The sequence below is a fragment of the Corvus kubaryi genome, unplaced genomic scaffold (genome assembly GCF_017639235.1).
Source record: "Corvus kubaryi isolate FWS band 111438036 unplaced genomic scaffold, C.kubaryi_AGA036_p1.0 37308, whole genome shotgun sequence".
Classification (NCBI taxonomy): domain Eukaryota; kingdom Metazoa; phylum Chordata; class Aves; order Passeriformes; family Corvidae; genus Corvus; species Corvus kubaryi.
In genome coordinates, this window is record NW_024581096.1 from 22,095,007 (window position 1) to 22,115,290 (window position 20,284).

At 41.4% G+C, this 20,284-nt stretch overlaps 1 protein-coding gene across 1 annotated transcript in view; it reads right to left on the reverse strand.

Annotated features, from left to right (window-relative positions):
* The window catches only part of THBS4 (thrombospondin 4), a 40,647-nt gene that overhangs the window by 17,054 nt on the left and 3,309 nt on the right, over positions 1-20,284 (reverse strand). The window contains exons 2-9 of the mRNA XM_042028845.1: positions 19,291-19,494; positions 14,965-15,212; positions 13,781-13,886; positions 7,947-8,029; positions 7,282-7,333; positions 5,798-5,970; positions 2,533-2,670; positions 1,852-1,929 (exon numbers count right to left, since the gene is read on the reverse strand). Coding sequence (XP_041884779.1) covers positions 1,852-1,929; positions 2,533-2,670; positions 5,798-5,970; positions 7,282-7,333; positions 7,947-8,029; positions 13,781-13,886; positions 14,965-15,212; positions 19,291-19,494 — 1,082 coding nt within the window. The remainder of the gene's footprint in view (positions 1-1,851; positions 1,930-2,532; positions 2,671-5,797; positions 5,971-7,281; positions 7,334-7,946; positions 8,030-13,780; positions 13,887-14,964; positions 15,213-19,290; positions 19,495-20,284) is intronic.

The following is a 20,284-nucleotide window of genomic DNA, read 5'->3' on the forward strand; positions in this document are numbered from 1 at the left end:
CGTCTCTTGCTATAAAGAAAGCCTGTGGCATGTACAGGACAACCAGGGGATCAGGCCCAGCCAGCACAGATTTATGAAAGGCAGGTCCTGCTTGTTCTGTTAAGAAGGTGACCTGCTCAGTGGATGAGCCTTTGACACCATTTCCCACAGCAATCCCCTGGGGAAATTGGCAGCTGATGGCTTGAGCAGGTGTTCACTGGGTACAGAGAGTTCACAGGCCCAGAGAGTGGTGGTGAGTGGAGCTATATCCAGCTGGTGTTTGGTCACAGGTGCTGTTCCCCAAGGCTCAGTACTGGGGCCAGTTCTGTTTGGAATCTTCACTGATGATCTCATGGAGTGCACCCTCAATCAGTTTGCAGATGACACCAAGCTGGGTGGGAGTGCTGATCTGCTGGAGGGCAGGAAGGCTCTGCAGAGGGATCTGGACAGGCTGGATCATGGGCTGAGGCCGATGGTGTGAGGTTCAACAAGGGCCAGTGCCAGGTCCTGCTCTTGGGTCACAACAACCCCAGGCAGTGCCACAGGCTGGGGCAGAGTGGCTGCAAAGCTGCCCACAGGAAAAGGACCTGGGGGTGCTGGTGACAGTGACTGAACGTGAGCCAGGGTGTGCCCAGGTGGCCAAGAAGGCCAATGGCATCCTGGCCTGGATCAGCAACAGTGTGGCCAGCAGGATCAGGGCAGGGATTGTCCCCCTGTACTTGGCACTGGTGTGGCCACACCTCAAATTCTGTGTCCAGTTTTGGGTCCTTCACTACAGGAAGGTCATTTTGGTGCTGGAGTGTGTCCAGAGAAGGGCAATGGAGCTGGTGAAGGGTCTGGAGGACAAGTCCTATGAGGAGTGGCTGAGGGAGCTGGGGGTGTTTAGCCTGGGGAAAAGGAGTCTCGTGGGAACCTTATCATTCTACAAGTACCTAAAAAGATGCTGTAGATGGGTAGGGTTCAGTTTTTCTCCCAGGTAAGAAGTGATGGGACAAGAAGAAATGGCCTCAGATCCTCAGGCCATCTCAGGTCAGGGGAGACTTAGATTGACTATTAGGAAGAATTTGTTTACTCAAAGGATTGTCAAGAATTGGAACAGGCTGCCCAGGGAAGTGGTGGACTCACTATTCTTGAAAGTGTTCAAAATAAGTGTGGAGGTGGCACTTGGGAAAATGGTTTTGTGGGATTGTCAGTGCTGTGTTAACAGCTGGACTCAGCCTTAAGGGTCTTTTCTATCATAAATGATTTTATGATTATGTGATTCTATGTCTAACTTGCTTCATAGCATTAAAATGGTTGTATGCCCTCTTTATTGGATCCTAACATCTTTCAAACCATTTTTACTTTTCCTGTAAGTACTGTAAGTACATTTTTACTTTTCCTTGCTCTCCTGGGTTTAATATCTATGGGCATTAACAGTCTTGTACCAATTGCCACTCTCATTTCCATTTATTTAGAGGGATAGCTGTTACTGTATACGTAACTCCTATAAAGAGAGCACCCAGCGGAACAGCTTGTTGCAACAGTTCTCAGGTGGCAGGAGATAAGGGAAGCAAAGCTTTAATCTTTCAAAGGAGGTTCCTTGCAATAACATATCCATAGACACATGTCACTGGATGGTATGGAGAGAAGAGCTCCTGCTCTTCAGGGCAAGTGATAAGGATACAATTCAGATGGATGTGTTAATGACAAATCAAGTATTGATTTTTTTTATTATTAGCTAGGAAAAGAAGAAAGGATTCTTTGATTTATATGAAGCCAAGAAACAAATTGTATTATTCAGCTCTTCCATCAGACCCATAAATCCAATCCTAACCTCATGGAATTTTAAAACAGTCGATTTTTTAAAGGCATAAATGAAAAGATGCTTACCAAAGTGTTTATGCAATGGGAATTCGGAACACAGAGTCCAAGTCCACCATTCTGACATTCATCAATATCTAAGCAGACCTAGCAATAAAACCAAATCCACAAATAATAAAAATAATGTCAATTTATTGAGATCAAAGTCTGAAGAAACAACACTAAAGTTTAAGACTGGAAGAGACATAGCCTCTCCTGAAACTGCTCTCAGAATGTCACAGACATATCCACAGGCTAAATTTCCAAACCCTGAAGAGACACAAACCAGAGAATTTCTGCTTTAGGATGTGTTTTGGTTCACCCTCAAGAGTTTATACAAAAACTGTGTTCCCACTATAGGTGCTTCCGGAAATATGCAAAAAAATTTACAGTAAAATGGCCCTTTTTTATGATTTTCTTCCTAGTTCAAAGCCATTTTACAGAAATCAACAAAGCCCGTTGATCAGAGATACTTACAAAGATAATGACATTTTTTCTTGTCTCTGTGCCAGTCAAGAATATTAGATTGTCACTCCCATTAAAGCTAAGCAAACACAATTCAGATCTCTAACTGAAACACTCTGAGCTCTGCCTAAGAGCATAAGGTAATTATGGAACAACTGAAAAATAAATGCAATTCAATACAGATGCATTGCTAACATAAAACCAGCACCTTGCAATGGAAGTTGTTGTGGAGGTGCTGCCACTCACCTGCTTATTGCTCTTGGCATAGCTGAGTCCTATCCCTTGCACGGTTTGTCCCGTATATCCTGGAGGACAGGTCTCACATCGGAAACCTGGAGCAGTGTTCACGCATCGTACACCAGGGAAGCAAGGGTTGTAACGACACTGCAAAGAAAAAACAAACCAAGCACATGTTCATGCTTCAGCAACATCCAGACTCAGACTGTGTATAAAGACCTCCCACCAAAGGCAATGCTACACACAACACCTGTATGTCTTCTGTTCAGAGAGGGCTTAGAGAGGAAACCATCTCTGCAGGTATTTCTGACCTCAATAAGTCTTCAGCTATCTCTGTAATTTAAATAATATTTGCAACCTTACATTACAGCCTGTAGTTGATGTCCTAAACTCTCAATCCTTCCTTTAGTTGGGCAGATTTGGACCCCTGGGAGGCTGAAAGCCCCCTGGAAGGGTCCACACCACAATATCAGGAAAGACAAATAACTCCAAACACCCCTACTAATGTGTTTTGTACACACAGAAGTGGCAGCAGCATTTCCCTTCAGTTATATTTGGACAAATCTCATAGCCAGAAGGAATCCAATCATAAATGAGATCAGCAGGGATGTGTCGGTGGCACCCATACATTTCTAGACCAGAGGCCCACAGACAGTCCTTGGAACTTCTCCCAAAATATCACGTCCACAAAATCACCCTTGGCCTGAAGGCACCATTCACTTCATTGCCTTATGCAGTTTTATAAAACAGCTGTGACCAGTTTCACTGGTCTTGTGGCTGCCAGTTTGGGAAACACATCCTGCACTGCTGCCTTTCCCAACATCAACACTAGCTGCTAGGTAACATTTATAGGAGTACCAAAAACATCAACATGCCATCCCGCTGCACAGGGCTCAAAGACAACAATAAATGAGAAACATGAAAAAGAAATGCTAAAGTTTTAAAAATATGCCTTTTTTTCTCTTTCCATCACTGACAGACAATCATCTGCAAGATGGAGGGAGAACAAACCAGACAATATCCACCTACAAAAGACATACAACTTGTACCCAAACACACACACACACACAGAAGCAGGAAAGCTATGCTTAATATCAAAATGTGTTTGACAGAAAGATTTGTTAATAGTACGTCAATCAGTACTATAAGGAAAACGTAAAACCTAGGACAGACATTTTGTGCCTCCTTATTTTGCTGTGGATTCTTTATTGTAGGCAGCAGAGGGCACCCAAATTACACAGCACACAGAGCAGAGCTGCAGCTCCCAAGATAATGGGCACCAGCATACCAAAGTAATGTCTTCAAACTGCTAATGAATTAGGGAGCATACTGCAGAGATGCTAACAGCCTCAGGAAAGATGATGGCAGCTCTTAGTGAGGAGTCTTCCAGATTTGTCTTTACCAGAATTTGTACAATAACTTCTTTTAAAATGCCTATTATTAGGAAGTACAGAAATAGCTCATTCATAAAAGGCTTTAAATAAATTTTAAAAAACAAAACTGACCAACCAAACAAAAAAACTTTCCTTCATATCAGCTAACTCAGGAAAACAAGTAGTACGACACATCCCCTCTCATTAGACAATTCAAAATTATTGCAATTTATTGCTTCTTTATTTCTCCCTGTGCAACTCTAAGTAAAAATCCAGCTGATTAAGTAGGTGTTTGCTGGTGAACAAAACTGCTCCCGACAAGGTGACATTTTAATGGCAGTGTCCATATAAAGACCTCATAATAAACAAGACTGTATCTCTATGACACAATTTTGGCATAAATTTCTTGCTGTTTGTAATGTGAAAGCAGGTCTGTCATGTGGAGTGGTGGCAGGAAGATGAAGGTACATGAGTCTCCAGTGACTAGAGCCTGACTGCTAACAGACAACCACTTTAATATCAAGCCATCATAAACTAGTCTCTGTTTCTTTTTCCACCGCTGCTGTAATGGGCTGAGTTGCTCCAACTCTGAAAATGGCAGGGAGGAGATTATTGCCATGCTCTGTGTCAGTCTGAAAATAGCTCAGGAGGTGAAACCCGTCCGTATTGCCAGGCTCCACCTAGGCTGGCTTGAGCTTCACACCATGGCTGTCTGTAGCATGGAACATGTACCACAGCTGTCTTGGATCTACCACTTGCATTCATATTTCAGTGCTTCACCTCCATTTTTTGCACCTTCTGTCGCAGCAGACACAGTTCATGCCACGTAAGGCAAAACAAGAGACATTGCCAATGCCTCAGAAAACTGCCACGCTCAACTCACTTTCTCTTTCCAGTGTTTTTCACAGACAGGTATAAGTTAGGCACATCACATCCTCTCTACTGTTGGTCTACAGGAGGGAGTAAATCAAAAGAGCAGTCAAAGCACATTTCCTGTTGGCTAGGGAGGAGAAAAAGAGAATTGCTTTTACTGTTTTATATTATTAACAGGTACACTGGTAGTACTGTGTTATCCACAGGTGCAGTTTATGACCTAATTCTGATGGTTGCTTGGTCTACTACATCAAGGTGCTTTTCCAAAAAAAAGACTGAAGAGTAATGGTAAAAATCATCCCACAGAAAAAATGCAGTGAACCTGTAAGTGGTTTTGTTGCTTCTGTTCCAACTAAGTGTCACATTCCAGTTAACACAGGTGTTCTTCAATCATTTAAGATACTGTAAATTTATTAATTCAGTACTCAATACAAGCAAGCTCTGAATTTCTAACATACAGCACAAGAAAAGGACCAGATTTAAGTCAACATTATTGGGTTTCAACACAAACACAAAGAAGCAAAAGGAAAGATGACAATAATTGTTTATTTTCTTTCATAGACTTCTAAGGTAAGGATGAAAACATGGCTCCAGTTTGGGTTGAAGAGAAGACTCTGGTCACCGATACTGGTTCAGGAGCACAATAATTTAAAGAAACAAAGCCCATATTGACAAGAAGTGCTTCTGCAACCTATAACAGAAGCTACTGCATCTTCTTGTGGAATAGAAATGACAATGTCAAAAGTTTGTTTCGGTTGGGTTTAGGTTCTGGGGTTTTTTTCCAAACATTAAGCTCCTTTAAATGACTTCTCAACTCACCAGAGCATTTCAAGTTTTCACACATATAACCTCCATAAAGTTGCAGAAACAGCAAAATAGTCACATAAAATCAAATCAGAATGAATTAATATTCACTGTGCAAGCAGTCAGTAAATGCTGAAGACAGCAAGTATTAGCAAACCATTGATATGTATGAAACAGTTGCTTTTTAGCTTTTTTTTTTAGTTCAGTGAAAGTCACTATTTTACCTCATCAATATCTGAGCATGTAACTCCATTTCCTGTGAGTCCTTCAGGGCAGGGCCCACACTGAAATCCCTCTGCTGTCTCCACGCACCTCACTCCCCTGAAGCAGGAATTAACTTCACATTTCGGTTTAGTACGCCTAGGAAGCTGAGTTGGAAAACTCACAGTGCCCAAACCTTTAATGCAGAAAGAACAACAGTTTCAATAGTTGAAAGAAACATTCATCATAGTTCTCAGCTGGAAAGCATTCTGAAGAAATCCCCAAAACACTTCAAGTCCCTGCACTGTGCTCTGGCCAGCTGTGCTGTGCCTGAAAAGACTCCATGGTGGGAATGGCCCAGGACCTTACTGTGTCCCCAGCAAGGGGAAATTGAGGCTATTTTTTTAGGTCCATGTGCTTCTCCTGGCTACATATGGGGGTCTTCCTCCTAGGCTAGTCCTAAAACATATCTGCCAGGGGAGGAAACTCTGAAAGCCTGTGACCTCAGACCAGGGGACTCAAGTATAAGCCTACAAGTACAGGGCATTTCTCTGGCTAAACCGGCAACACTACCACTTCATAAGAAAAACAATGTTCTGGATTCACAACAGCATCTCTGACAGTCGACAAATAGGAAGAATAAAGAAGCAGCAGCTGACAGCCCACAAACACAGCAGGACCATGCAAGTACACAGGCTTAGGTGCACAGAGACCAGCCGAAGACTGGTCTTTCTGAGACTCTGGCAGGTACAGAACCTTGGTACAAATGCATGTAGGAATTTGACTTTTCCTTTGGCACTTACACATAAAAGTTACCCTGCCTAGAGCTCAACTTGAGTTTTGATGAGGCTGACAGATTGGAAGAAGAAATCAACTAAAAGGCCTGATGAGTTTAAGACCTTTCATCTCACACAGTAAGGGAGTATATTGGTTTTTACAGTGACTTCACTTGTGTACTGATTGTCAGTTGTGTAGGAGGGCCATGAAGTAGCATTTGGAAAAGAATTTATTTCTTTCATCTAGAGAAAAGATGAAGACCACCTTTTGGGTCTTACTGCTAACTAGTGACTGCCTACTCAGAATCAGACAAACTTCAGGTGGACTGCATAGGATCTTCCTCAGACTGATAATACCAGCTAGAGCAGAACAGGATTCCTCCCTTGTCCTTCTACTAAGATGGTGCATGAGATAGTTGGGAGACAGTGTCTCCCTCCACAGGAACATGTGGCACAGCTTTGTGGCAGCGTGAGAACTGCCAGTACCTGCGTGGTACTGCTCGGTGCTCGGTTTAGTGGCATTTTATCCCCCAACAGGTGATTGGCAGGTCCATGGAAGCTTTTTCTCTAATGCAAATCGATTTTAAATTTGTGTCCAAATACAAACACATCTAGAACAGTATTTCTAAAAAAGTACTTTTTAGAAACCACATAAAGCTAACATGACCATCACTAGTTTTAAAACAACTCTGTATCTCTTCTACATTACCAGCAATAACAGGAATACTCACCACATGCTTGGCATTCAGCTATGGTATTTCTCAGAAAAGTGGTTTCTTTGACCTTGAGAATATAGAAAATAAATATTATTTAGGTACAGATAGTTTCAGTTTGCACCTGGCTGAGAGAACAACCATTAGTGCCCAAGATGCCACTCAAACCATGCAACATAGGTAATCTGTTTTAAATGAGATGCTCTTTGTACTCCATAAAATTAAAGATACAGAAAATGGATGTACTTAGGTTCAGCCTTCATCAACAGGACCTTTAAAGGTCCAAAAGTCCTTGTTTGACCAAAGGTATGTGCCACCAGCAATTCCAGTTCTGACACCCACCAGCAAGTGAAACAAACACAGTTTCAGTTTCATGCAACAGACCCACAACTATCTAATAGTGGGCTAGGATGGCTTCTGTACTTCCTCACCAGACACTAAATTTTCTGGATCTGAATAAGCAAGCCTCTTACACTCCCACATTCAATGATCCTCCCTTGCAAGCACAGGGTACCAGGACCTATATGGTTATTTCTTCTCCATTGCATCATGCCTCCAAGGCAATGAACTCTACACATGAGTTTATTGCTTATGTGAAGTCTGCGCTGACTTATTCTGTGATTCTGTGACTCTATCAAAGGGGCAAAATTGGGATATTTCACACTAAAGCCTCTATACAGTACCTGTTGTCTAAGAAGGTCTTTCACATCTCCCAGTATTTGGTTCATCTGCATCATTTGACCCATCAGCTGCCTGTGAAAATCACCTGCAGGGAAACAGCAATGAAAAACAGTACACAACATAACTCTCCTTCGTTTGCCATGGTAATTTCTGAGATATAAGATGGAAACCCCATAAAGAGCCATGGAGGGCAGACATTACTGTTATGTAAGCCCTGTAGAAATCATCAGAGAGACAGTATTTATCTCAAATTTTATAGTGTTATTTGCATGAACTTGAGGCTTTTCTGGACTGAACTCCTTATAGCCCACAGAAACAGGCAAAGCAGAAAGCTGTCCACAGAGAGAAAAACAAGATCACGATTCTTCTACCATTACTTCAGTGTCAAGGCTCTCTAAGGCAACTAAGACCACCAGTGCTACTGGTTCCTCCCAAGCCTGAGACCAGCAACCCTAAGGGAAACTTCAGGATTTCAGAACTGGGTATTTATCATAACCTGTTTGGGGTAGGAGGGCAAAGTGAGGCCATGAAGCATATGTACATACAATGGGAAGATACCCTGCATAAGTCCATTCTGTGTCATAGAATCAGAGTCATAGAATCATCAAGGTTGGAAGAGACCTTTAAGATCATGCAGTCTAACCATCCACCCAACACTACCACTGTGACCCCTAAACCACTAAACCATCACCTAAGCACCAGATCCAGACACCACCTGAACACCTCCAGGTAATTCCACCACCTCCCTGGGCAACCTATTCCAATGCCTGACTGCCCTAATAATGAAAAGATATTTCTAATATCTAATCTGAATCTCCCCTGTCTCAGTTCAAGGCCATTTCCTGTTGTCATCCTACTGCAGGCATGGCAGAAGAGACCAGACCCCACCTGGCTATACCCTCCTTTCAGGTGGTTGTAGAAAGCAATGAAGTCTCCCTGAGCCTCCTCTTCTTGAGACTAAACAAACCCAGCTCCCTCGGCTGTTCCTGAAACGACACATATTCTACTCCTTTCACCAGCCTTGTTGCCCGTCACTAGACACGCTCCAGCACCTCAATCTCATGTTTAAAGTGAGGGGCCCAAAGCTGAACACAGGATTTGAGGTGCGGCCTCACCAATGTCGAGTACAGGGGGTTGATTACTTCCCTGGTCCTGCTGGCACAGCACAGTTGTAACCACAACTGATTAATACATATTTTTCAAAGTGAAGTTACCCAGCTTTCTGAGCAAGCTCACTGTGAAGTTCTGAGAACACATCAACGATGCCTGCTCTGACAAAACAGTGCTTTTAGTAACTGCAGCAGTCACTTGGCTCTTCTTCTCAAAGGCAGCTCATCACACTGCACACAAGTTTATGGCTGCATTTGCTTCTGACAGGTGCACACTTTGTACGGACTCACAAAACATCTACTCAACACACTATGGACTCACACCAAAATCAGTCCTCAATACTAAGTAACAAATTAAAGACCTCTAAGACAAGATCAAAAATTACATCTGTAATAAGCCATAGGGAAGGACCAGATCAAACCCAAGATCTTCACAGGAGATTTTTATCTGTTAAATGAAATATTTGTTTTGAGCCAGTGACAGAGAAGAAGCAGAGAGTATGTTTAGCATAGTAACTTGTAGTTGCTTCTGTTTGCGGCTTACTTCTGAATCTGTACCTCTCTCAAGAAGATACTTGTTTACATCTCTAAGTCTGTACTTAAAAACAAACTTCACAAATACATGCTCTTTCACAGTCTAGGCAGGCAGGATATTTTGATATTATGCCCAATAGCTTCAGGGAGGTTTATTCACATGTTATTTTTGGGAGTACTGAAAGCTTATATGAAAAATGCTTCTCTTAATGTTTACCTCATTGTTTTGTACTTCAAAGCATGTCTAAGTGTTTCCAAACATTCTAGTGGGAACTATCCAACTCCTCACGTACTATGTTCTCTTCACTTCATATTTTCTCATCAAAACACTGAACAAATTTAAAGAGTCAGGAATCACCTGTTCCACAGCCTGCCTCTGTTCTAGACCTAACCTTGCCGTATTTTTATTTTGGTGACAACAGCAGGACGTAATATCATGGGTATTTCAGAATCCCATAGTGGAACCTGGCACACAGGCTGTCAGGCCAGATGCTGGGGGCTATTCTTGTTTTATTTTTAAAACAAAGACTCATTTAGGCATTATTGATTGAAATCTGCAAAAAATTCTCAAGACTTCAGATGCTGTTTGTTGGCTAGCACCTAAATCAAAACCAGATCTATTCTGTAGTTAAGTTTTGCAGACTGCTGAACATTAAGGTGGACTAAACAGGTTATACTGCCTTGAACCTCATGTCCTGTGTGCAAATTTAGACAGCAGAGCAGAAACAGCTGAATACACCTGGTTTTGGTTTTTTATCTTCCATTAAAAGCAATTCCAAAAGTAGGCCCTACTTGCAGCAGAATGACCAGGGTTCAGGGATAATATTGTCCACAATATAGTGGACCCAGGAGCAAGCAGGTAAGCAAAAGGTACCAGCCTGAAGCTATACAGTTATCTGGCCCTTCCACGTAGCCTCTCTTATCCATACCCCATCCAATAAGGCAACTCCTCAGTTCAGCTAGTCCCTAGCTCTATATTCTTGAGTTTTAACAATATGATTAACAGAATGGCTTTCACAGTAATAACTAAGCTCAGAGTATTACTGACCAACAGGAAACTGAAGTCCCTCTCTTTCTCTTGACAGGATATTGCAGCATAGAATCTAAGAATGGTTTGGATTGAAAAAGACCCTTGAAGATCATCTAGTCCAACATCCTTGCCATGGTAGGGACGCATTTCACTAGACCAGAATGCTCATAGTCCCATCTAGCCTGGCCTTCAACGCTTCCTGATGGGGCATCCACAGCTTCTCTGGGCAACCTGTTCAAGTATGGGCCCTGGATTTTGAGCAGGCAACCAGCTTCATTGCACAGCCAATTGGCCCAGGCATGTACAAACACTAGCCACCATGAAACACCTCACAGATATTTCTTCTACCTCTCTTGGGAACAACAGCTCTCTGGCTCAAGTAACACACTTTCCCGTGTCTGTGTCATTCAAATCCTGAAGTGTCATTCAAAGACAATGACATTCATAGAATCATAGAATAGCCGGAGTTGGAAGGGACTCGTAAGGATCATTGGGTCAAATCCTGGCCTGGCACGGGACAACCCCAAGAATCACACCATGTGCATGAGAATATTGTCCAGCTTCTTGAACTCTGGAAGATGATGGTTTCTTGTCCAGAGATCGAACCATGATTATAGTACAGATGATGGCTGACAACAAAAAAAGTTTCCGGACAGCCTACAATCTTTCACCAAAGAAGCTGTACATACAAGTTGTATATGGAATTAGGAAGAGGCAGGTTCCAAGTAAACAGAAGGAAATATTCCTCTGATATGTGATAAATTTCTTGCCAGGAGACATTCTTGACCATGCCTTCAAAACTGACTGGACAAATTCATGGATGAAAATATATTCTTGGACAAACACATATATTGAGTACAAAACACAAAGATTTCACCTCTGAGTCAAGAGCTCTGAATACCATGAACTGCTGGAGAACAGTAAAGCATCCAGAGAAAATCACACTAAGACTCCATTCCATTATACTCTTGCCTGTGGGTCTATATTGACATTCTGTCTCTAAAAGCAACTTGGTTAAAAGAATCTTCAGTCTGGTGCAACACAGCTATTTTTTTTATACTTTGTCAGGTTCAGGTACCCTCCACAAACTAGACAACCTCCAAAGATCCCTTCTGACCGGAATGATTTTGCGATGATCACATGCAGCACGCTAATCTCATCTACCAAACCCAATGCACCTTGCATTCTATTTTCCTACCCAGCCAAAAAGATCCAAATATATATCTTCAGCCTATGTCTGATCATCATAAACTCATCCCACTGCTTAGGTGTCTCAGCCTCACAGACTGAACATGGAGGGAATGCTGCCAAAGCAATGAGCAACAACCAGGCATGCAGTCAAATCCATTTACAATTATTAAGGTCCAAAGCACTCCCAAGGATTTTCCAATTAATATGAAAGCACAAGGTTTTACCAAGATATTAGGTCTCACCCCTCCTACACAGCTAAGCATTTGCATTCCAGCTTTTCCTGGCAGTAGTCAAAATTGTCATTATCTGATATATTACTGCCATAGAAGAGCATCATGAAGCATACAAAGGTTCAAGGCAGCCAAGTTAAAATTGCTGTTGGAACACTCACCTTTTCTTTTGGTGGATTTGACTATGTAGGCTTTGAATGTATTTATGTGAGTTGTTTATTATTATTATTATTATTATTAATGATACTAATTCCACTTGGAAGTTAAAAGCAACTGAATTTGAGAGTCTAAGCCAGGTGGAGGCAGACACAGAGACAGTATCTGTCTGTATATTACCATTTCCATTATTGATCAGTGAGCTAAAAGTTACCAATGAGAAAGCTGCAAGTCTGTAATTTGGAAACTCGCTGTGAGAGAAATGTCAGTTTTTGCAGAATAAATATTGAATTAGCCTTCCACATTCAAATGCCTGTTGATTTAGTGAAAAAGAGAGAGCTTTGAGGATAAAACACATTTTTTTACCTAAGTGAATATATGTTAAGAAGCAACGAAATAGAAGTATGTGCAGCTAAGGATTTACACAGCTAAAAGGTAAACCAGATTTTGTTATGACTGCGCACCACTGATGCCTATACTCATGCGACGTACCCAGGATGCTCTCATAAAATTTCTGCATCTTATCTCTGTTCTTATCAAAAGCAGCAATGCTGCAGGGTTGGGTTTGGCAGAGGGGACAGGAAAGGGTGCAAGAGAGAGAATGTATCATGGATCCTATTTCAAACCTTGAACTGAGTTTCCTTCCTGTAGTTGTCATGTATTAACATATTGCATGCACAGTGTGAACCCATTCTTCTCCCTCACATCCGGAGCAGAAAGACAGATGGACAGGGACTAGGACTACAGATGGGACAGTCTGGGATAGCACAGGTTTTCTGAGTCCAGCGGTCAGGAAGCACCCTCACCTAACACAGGGGATTGCACTAAGTCCCTGGGGCCCTGCAGGGATCTCAGTAGCCTCCGCTTCTTCCTTTCCTCTCTCTTCCCAGTTCAGTCTCCACAATGCTCAGCACAGGTAGAAAAGGAATTGGTTTTGAATCAATGTCTCCTTCAGCAGGTGACAAAAGCCTTGGCTAAATTGTGGCAGGACTAGTGGCTACTCTAAAATGGCTTTTCCCACATGGACCTACAGCCTCTGTAGCCATGGCACAAACATTTTCTTCAGTCTCCTGCAAGCTTCTTAACACCTTGTTCCTCCCTTCTGGGTGACAGTCCAGTGCTCAACAAGAGCTGAATACTGTCAGTGTGAAAGAGTACATGGGTAGGTCTTGCTACTCCATTCATCTACCTTTCATACAGCCTGTAGCAATGTATCCCATTTAGCACTACTTTCCATCTGCAATTGTTTGCAATTTGAATACTTAAAATATTATTAAGCTGACACAAATGGATCATCATCACAAAAATTCAACTTCCAAATTATGCTAAAAAACCTCTTTCAATCATTACAGACTTGTCTTTCACTAAAACAACAATTCATTGCTTTATCACCAGCAACAGTGACTGTTTTCTCTCCAAACTGAGCTATTTATAAAATGTTTACAGGAAATTGTCATAGCTATAATTTAGTCAAATAATTGTTACTATTTGACTGAAGGCTTCTTCACATTTACCATATTCATCACATTAGCTTCCTTGCACTGGTGTCATTAGGAATAATTTTAACTCCCAGTTGCAGACCTTACCAGTGTACTGAGGTACAGGCTCAATTTGTTGAAGAAAACAATCCTGCAGGTTTCCCACTTCCGCAAGCGTTCCTCCAGTTACCAGCTTCAGCTCGTCTAGTGTATCCTGGGCTCACAAGAAAAACAGAGCTCACAGTTCTGGTACAACAATGGGAAAAATATGAAATATCAGACAAAGTAATTTTTTTAAGAGAGGTGGTCCATTTCCTACGCATGCAGGGCTTCTGTGCCGTTCCCTTCAGGTCCATCCATCACTATTTGAACTGTAAAAAATCTCAAATCTTTGCCTTGCAGATTTTCACATAGCTGTGGTTTTATTTCAAACTTTTTTTACTGTTACAGTGCCTATGATCTCACACACTAGGAAGTTCACATATTTCTGTATCTGTGACATAAGATTTTTTTAAGTGCATCCAAAACAGTCTTTTCCTTTTTCCTCTCCTCTCAAACAGGTACATACATTCATGTCAGGAATATGGGCACCACAGTCATTCTCCATAAAAACAGGCTCACTTTCAAGCCTGTAATGAAACAAAGTGGGCAACCTTGGGGGCAGAATGTCTTTGCACTTTATAATAAGTATTTTTGATTAATGATCATTGAAGATGTTGTGGAAGACACTGTTTATCTTGGACTGCTGACAGGGAGATGACAGGAAGCTTTATCCACTCCTGGATGGCAGACAGAGGAAGAAAAGCTACTGCAGTCAAACAGATGAGGGTTGCACTCTGGCACCACAAGAGTCCCCCCTTTCTTTTGTCTTTTTTAGTCTCTTGGCATATCATGAAGAGGAAAGCCACATACACAGACAAGCTCTGCTCATACAGGACAGCTGTAAGAAGCCAGTGAAACACTGCCCCTACTGCATTAGCTAAGTCCTTGCAAAAAGTTCAGTCCCCGAAAAACAACTAGATTGAAGTGAAGGAGGCAGTATTTTTTTGATTTTAATATAAAAGCTAAAAATTGTGTTTAAAACAAATAGCATAATTATTACAGGGGTCATGTAAGCTAAGATTTCACCTGCTCCATAGGGAACTTTTATTTACATTTATTTCACAACTTAATACTAAAGTATTACTGTACAGAGCTTGGCTGCTGTGAAGATTGAGGTTTGAATTCAGCGATTCAGAGGATCACTGGTGATCCCTCTAAGTGCTCAGCCTGCTCCCAGTTTCCATGCTCACCTGCGGCTTCTCCTGAAGAGTGCGCAACTCAACTGCCACCACCTTCTGAGACAGCGCTGAAAATGGTTTTGGCAGGTCCTCAATGGCACCTACTTGCAGGCAGTCCAGATACAATTCTATTGTGCTCAATCCCTGCTGCAGGCCACTCAGCCACAAGATGACACCATGGGGTTTCCCATCGGCCAGCTGGATGTTGCTAAAGATCACGGAATTCAGCCTTCCATCATTCTTCAGATAGCGCAGCACCGCTAGGACAAAATACACAGAAGGACTATTAGAGGGTAGCAGATAGCCCAAGGCTGATCAAGGAAGATCCTGTGGAAATCTGCAATTGCTCTGGTATTTTTCCACATGTCCGCTTTAGTAAATGCATCCCATATGCAGACATAATGGTAATAACAAATGAGACATTGACTTTCAAAGCAGCACTAGCAGGATGCTTGCATGACTCCCTATTTGTAAAGCTCTGCTGCCTGTGCTGAGTTTTCCTCTGCTTTGTCCAGGCCTCTCTAAATGGCTTAACCAAAGTCACTTTATAAGCCATAATGTGCTAAAATGCAAGTGGTAAAGTTACAGGGTGTAGCAGGCAGCCTGCAATCAGCACTTCGGTATGTACATATCTGATAGACCCAGAAATACTCTGTAGCAGAAGTGTACAACTAAAAAATCAATTTCAGTGATGCATACCGCATACAGTGAAGCCATCTAAGAGTGTATCCAAATGCATAATTAAAAACCAAAGGAAGCATGCTTCCAAGCCAATAACCTGCACTTCTCTGTAACAAACACTCAGTAAAACCAAAATATAATGCAGAAAAGGCATAGTCCACTCCTAGAGGTCACTAAGCCTCCTCTCAACTCTTTTTAAAAGCATTAGTGACTGACCTACCTGATAAAAATTCTCATTTTACTAAGTAAAATTCACCATCAAAAAAACCCACAACAGCAGACAAACAAATACTCTTACAATAAATATTCACTGAGCAATATTGAAAAAAAAGTCTCTTTCCTAAGGAAATTGGATCAGTAAGCTAGGGTCTGTGAGCCAGATCTCTAAGATCAGCTAGCTAGTTCTCTCCACAAAATCTCTCCCTGGCTCTTCAACTGCATATCTGCAGAAGCAATGAGCTGAACACATCTGGACAGTGTATAACTACCCTGCGATATCAGATAGACCTTGTTTCAAAGATCCCCCCAAACACCAGCCAACAGTCCCTTATCTCCTGATCATAACAGTTATGTGCATGAGGAATCAAGCTGCACAGACACCAGGCATCTAAACGTTTATGTGCTGGCTTTTGCTAAAGTCTGAAATTCACAGAGGGCTGCCACAGTCACATCAAGTGAGAGCTCACAAATGGTCTGATACTAAGTCAACCAAAAATTGTGGATATAGTGGAGGTAAAAGTTCTTACTATCTTCAGACCTAGTAACAGCTACTTACTGAAACCATCCAATTTCTATTAATTAAACAACCTCCCTTCCCATCTTTCCACTACTAATATAATTGCTTTGATGCTATATCTGTTTGTTGGTGACCTCCCAACTCACTGAGCACATGCTCCCTAAAATTTTTCTAATTCCTCAGTCTAATGATTAAAAAATCCCCAGATTTATACCAGCATGAGTGGGGCAGGGTATGTCTCCATCTTTGAAGTCTACACTAGTGCTAGAGCCTCAGCAGCTGTGATCAATATAAGGAATGTTTTCACTGCTGTCTATGTCAAAACACTGCCAGAGCTGAAATTTCTGCAAAGGTGCATGAGGTCACCAGTAACTCGCTAAAAGGTAGCATTTCTTGGCAAACTCAAAGATCTGGCAAGACAGAGTACACTGCAAGCATTTTATTTATGTGAATATTATGCATGCCTGGTCATATAAAAACAAGGTCTTTGGATCTAGGCCCTGCATTCAGAGTGACCAAGCACAACAGTAGCCTAGAGAAAGAAAGAGGAGATGGAGGCAGGGTCCAGAACAGACCCTGCCAGAATAGCTTCAGGACAAGGAGCAATCAGGCTTGGAAGGAGGATCAAGTATTCTTTCCTCAGCCAAAGCCAAAAAGTCATCTGGTAAACTAGAGTAGGCTTTTGAAGAGAGATTTTCTTGGATCACAGCCTCCACCTCTTAAGATTTAACTCATCCAAGGCCCTGCAGTACATTTGCTGCTTGAATATTTGACAGATATTCATGAGAGTGTCACCTGAACTGATAAAGAAACAAATTTTCAATTAAAATAGGAGTTGCTTCACAGAATTGTTAAATTGCAACACTTCTTTACACTAACTGCAGTTTGCTCCATAAAGGAGTAATTTTAAAAGGATAAGAAATCCATGGATGCTATCTGCATCTGAAAGGCACAATTGTCTACCGTAAGTTTAGCTGTTAACTCAGTAAGTCAGACCTGTGCTTTTAAAAACATTTAGGTGTTACAAACATGTTACTATCAGTTATACCACAACAGAACCAGAATATGAGGCAACCATTGAGAACAAAACTCTTAAATGTGACATTTCAGAGTACAACTAAGGCCTGTTTTGAGCTCCTTAGGTCAGATTTGCATGCTGGAAATACCATACAGAGAAAGCACTACACACTCTTTCGAAACCATAGATATTAAGACTGCATTTTGCTGAGATGCCAACATTGGTCCACCGCTTAAGCGACGATGTCTCGAGAGGATCATACACATCTCACACACTCCATACTTGCAGTTCACATGACAATCTCCCGGATGTAGTTTAACTTACTGTATGAAGTAGCCATACGGGATCCCTAACACGTCCAGAGAAATCACATGTGAAAACACTGCCTACCACTTGCTCACTGCCATATGCCTTGAACAAGGTGCTCTAAAGTAATAAGGAGGCAAAGAAATCCAATGAACGTTCTTGCTCTAAAAAGCCTCCCTCTCTTTGGTCAATTCTTTACATCAATCTGAAGGTCAATCCTTTACATCAGATAGGTTATAGATGTCCCCCATCTACTCAACACTGGTCATTGACAGGACAAGTCGCTTCATGCTGCCTATCCATGTGCCACTGTTTTGTTTGTCCTGTCACAGATGCTTCTCAAACACCAACCTACTGAAGACAAAACCAAAAGAAACCATGTAACCTTCCACCAGAAACACTTTAACAGACTTAAGAGGCTGTCAGTAACCATCGGACGCGCAGAAATTTTTGAAAATCAGAGTCTGGTATGTTCAAACTTGCATGTATATAGACACATTTGTGTGTACACATACGTGTTCCTATATGCGTGTACAACATTTACACACATAATTGTGCGTGTGTGATAGGGAGACAGGGAGTACGTGTAATCTATAATTTATTTATCAATTAAGTCAGTGTTAGGAATCGTATTACACTTATTAATAAGGCTGTGTGACCATGTATTACCCATTCCCAACACACCCATAGCTCTTATTCCCTTACCTCAGAAGGATTTTGGCAGACCTGATAAAACTACCGATGTTTTATCTAACTCATTCGCCAATAATGTACAATAAAAAGGTGTGCTTTTGTTCTTTTGCAGCATATTGAATAATTTCCCTATATATAAACTGAAATTTCTCCTTAGAATTTCACAGTATATTCAGTTCAGCTAATCACTCAGTAGCAAATTACTATAGCAGTGGTGAAGTCAATGCAGGAACAACAATGTACAAAATTCAACAATCTTTCATTGAACCTTAAATTTGTAGTATATCCTAGATCTGGTTTAGAGATCAATGAAACTCTCTATTTCTAAAACTGCTGCAGCTCCTACTCTGACTCCTGATTAACCAATTCCAAGAAATAAAGAACAAACACTTTATTTCACCCAACAGATCTTATAAGTGCCAGGAATATTTGTCTTGCATAGTCACATCTAACCTCCAGGGTCAGCAGAACAAGAACCTGCCTTTCATATGCATGAGGCAGCATGTGCGTGTGTCCCTCACATTCCTGAGTAATAAGAACCAGTGATTGCCCCTAGGGGAAAAAGGAAAAAAGAAAAGGAAAAAGAAAAGACCAAGCCAAATTGACTCCTTTCTCCATATTCCATGTTTTTCTCCTCCTTTCTCAGCATTGCTCAGAGTAAGCACCATAGCTGAGTTGAGATACCAGCTGATCGTCAGGTCAGCTTCCCCTTTCCAAGGGAGAGAAGCATCAAGGAGAGGAAGGAAAGAGATGAAGGAGTGAGAGGGGATGTGAAAGGTGACAGCATGCAACAGGAATGACTCAAGCACAAAGGTTAATCACACAGTTGTCAACATTCATCTATCACACACCAGTAACTATGGATCCAACACCATTTCTACCATATACATTCCAAACAACTCACCTTTACTCATCCGTCCCATTACCGTAAATTCAAAATACTTGCTGTTGTCAGCTGATGAATATAGGCCAAAAACAGTGGCTGTGCTCTTTGGCTGCAGTTTGAATGTTGAGAGCAAGTACACTTCATTCAGCATAGGATCCCCGAATGCTTGTTGCAAGAAGTTCAGTACCACTCGCTTGTTGGAATAAGGAAGAAGATCAAAAACTGGGGAAAAAAAAAATCAGATTTCAACAGCAAATTAAATATAATAATGACCAAAGAAGAATGTGATTTGACACCACATATTGGATGCTGTACACTCTTCATACGGAAACTCTGATCTACCTAAAATAAAAAATTATCAGTATGATGATCATCTGTAAAGATCAAGAAATTCAAACCCCTGGCACTGGAAGGGATATCTTAAGCAATCTGGTCTAGTGAAACATGTCCTCACACATGCAGGGAGTTTGGACTAGATGGTGCCTGCCAGCTACAACTATTCTACGATTCTATCAAAATATCTGTAACTTGTTGCAACTGATACTATTTTAGCAACTTTTATTTTTCAAAGGCATTATTGATAAGTTACTAACATAGAAATATCTAGTCTTCAAATTGAGGTACTCAAATATTTTCAGGTAGATCTCAAAAGTTCTTCTCTTCTGAGGATTCACCTCAACAGAAAGCTTTTTAACCTATTTCTGCTATCATAAATTCAGATGTTTGTGTTCACATATCAATTAGATAAGGATTCAGCATTAAAATTTTCAGCCAGATTTCCAGAGTGCTGATCCTTTGATAGCATTTGCAGGGCACCAATTAAAATGCCAAAAAGCCAGGTAAGCAACATGATGTTCACGGCCTTCTTCTCATTTCACTGACTTTTCAGAATATATATTATATAAATAAGACTCATCCTTCCCTTCTGGCACAGAAAACAAAGAAATACAGGCCTCACAAAAAATCAAACGAAACCAAAAACCACAAACCCTGAAGGCATAGTGAGAGCTGT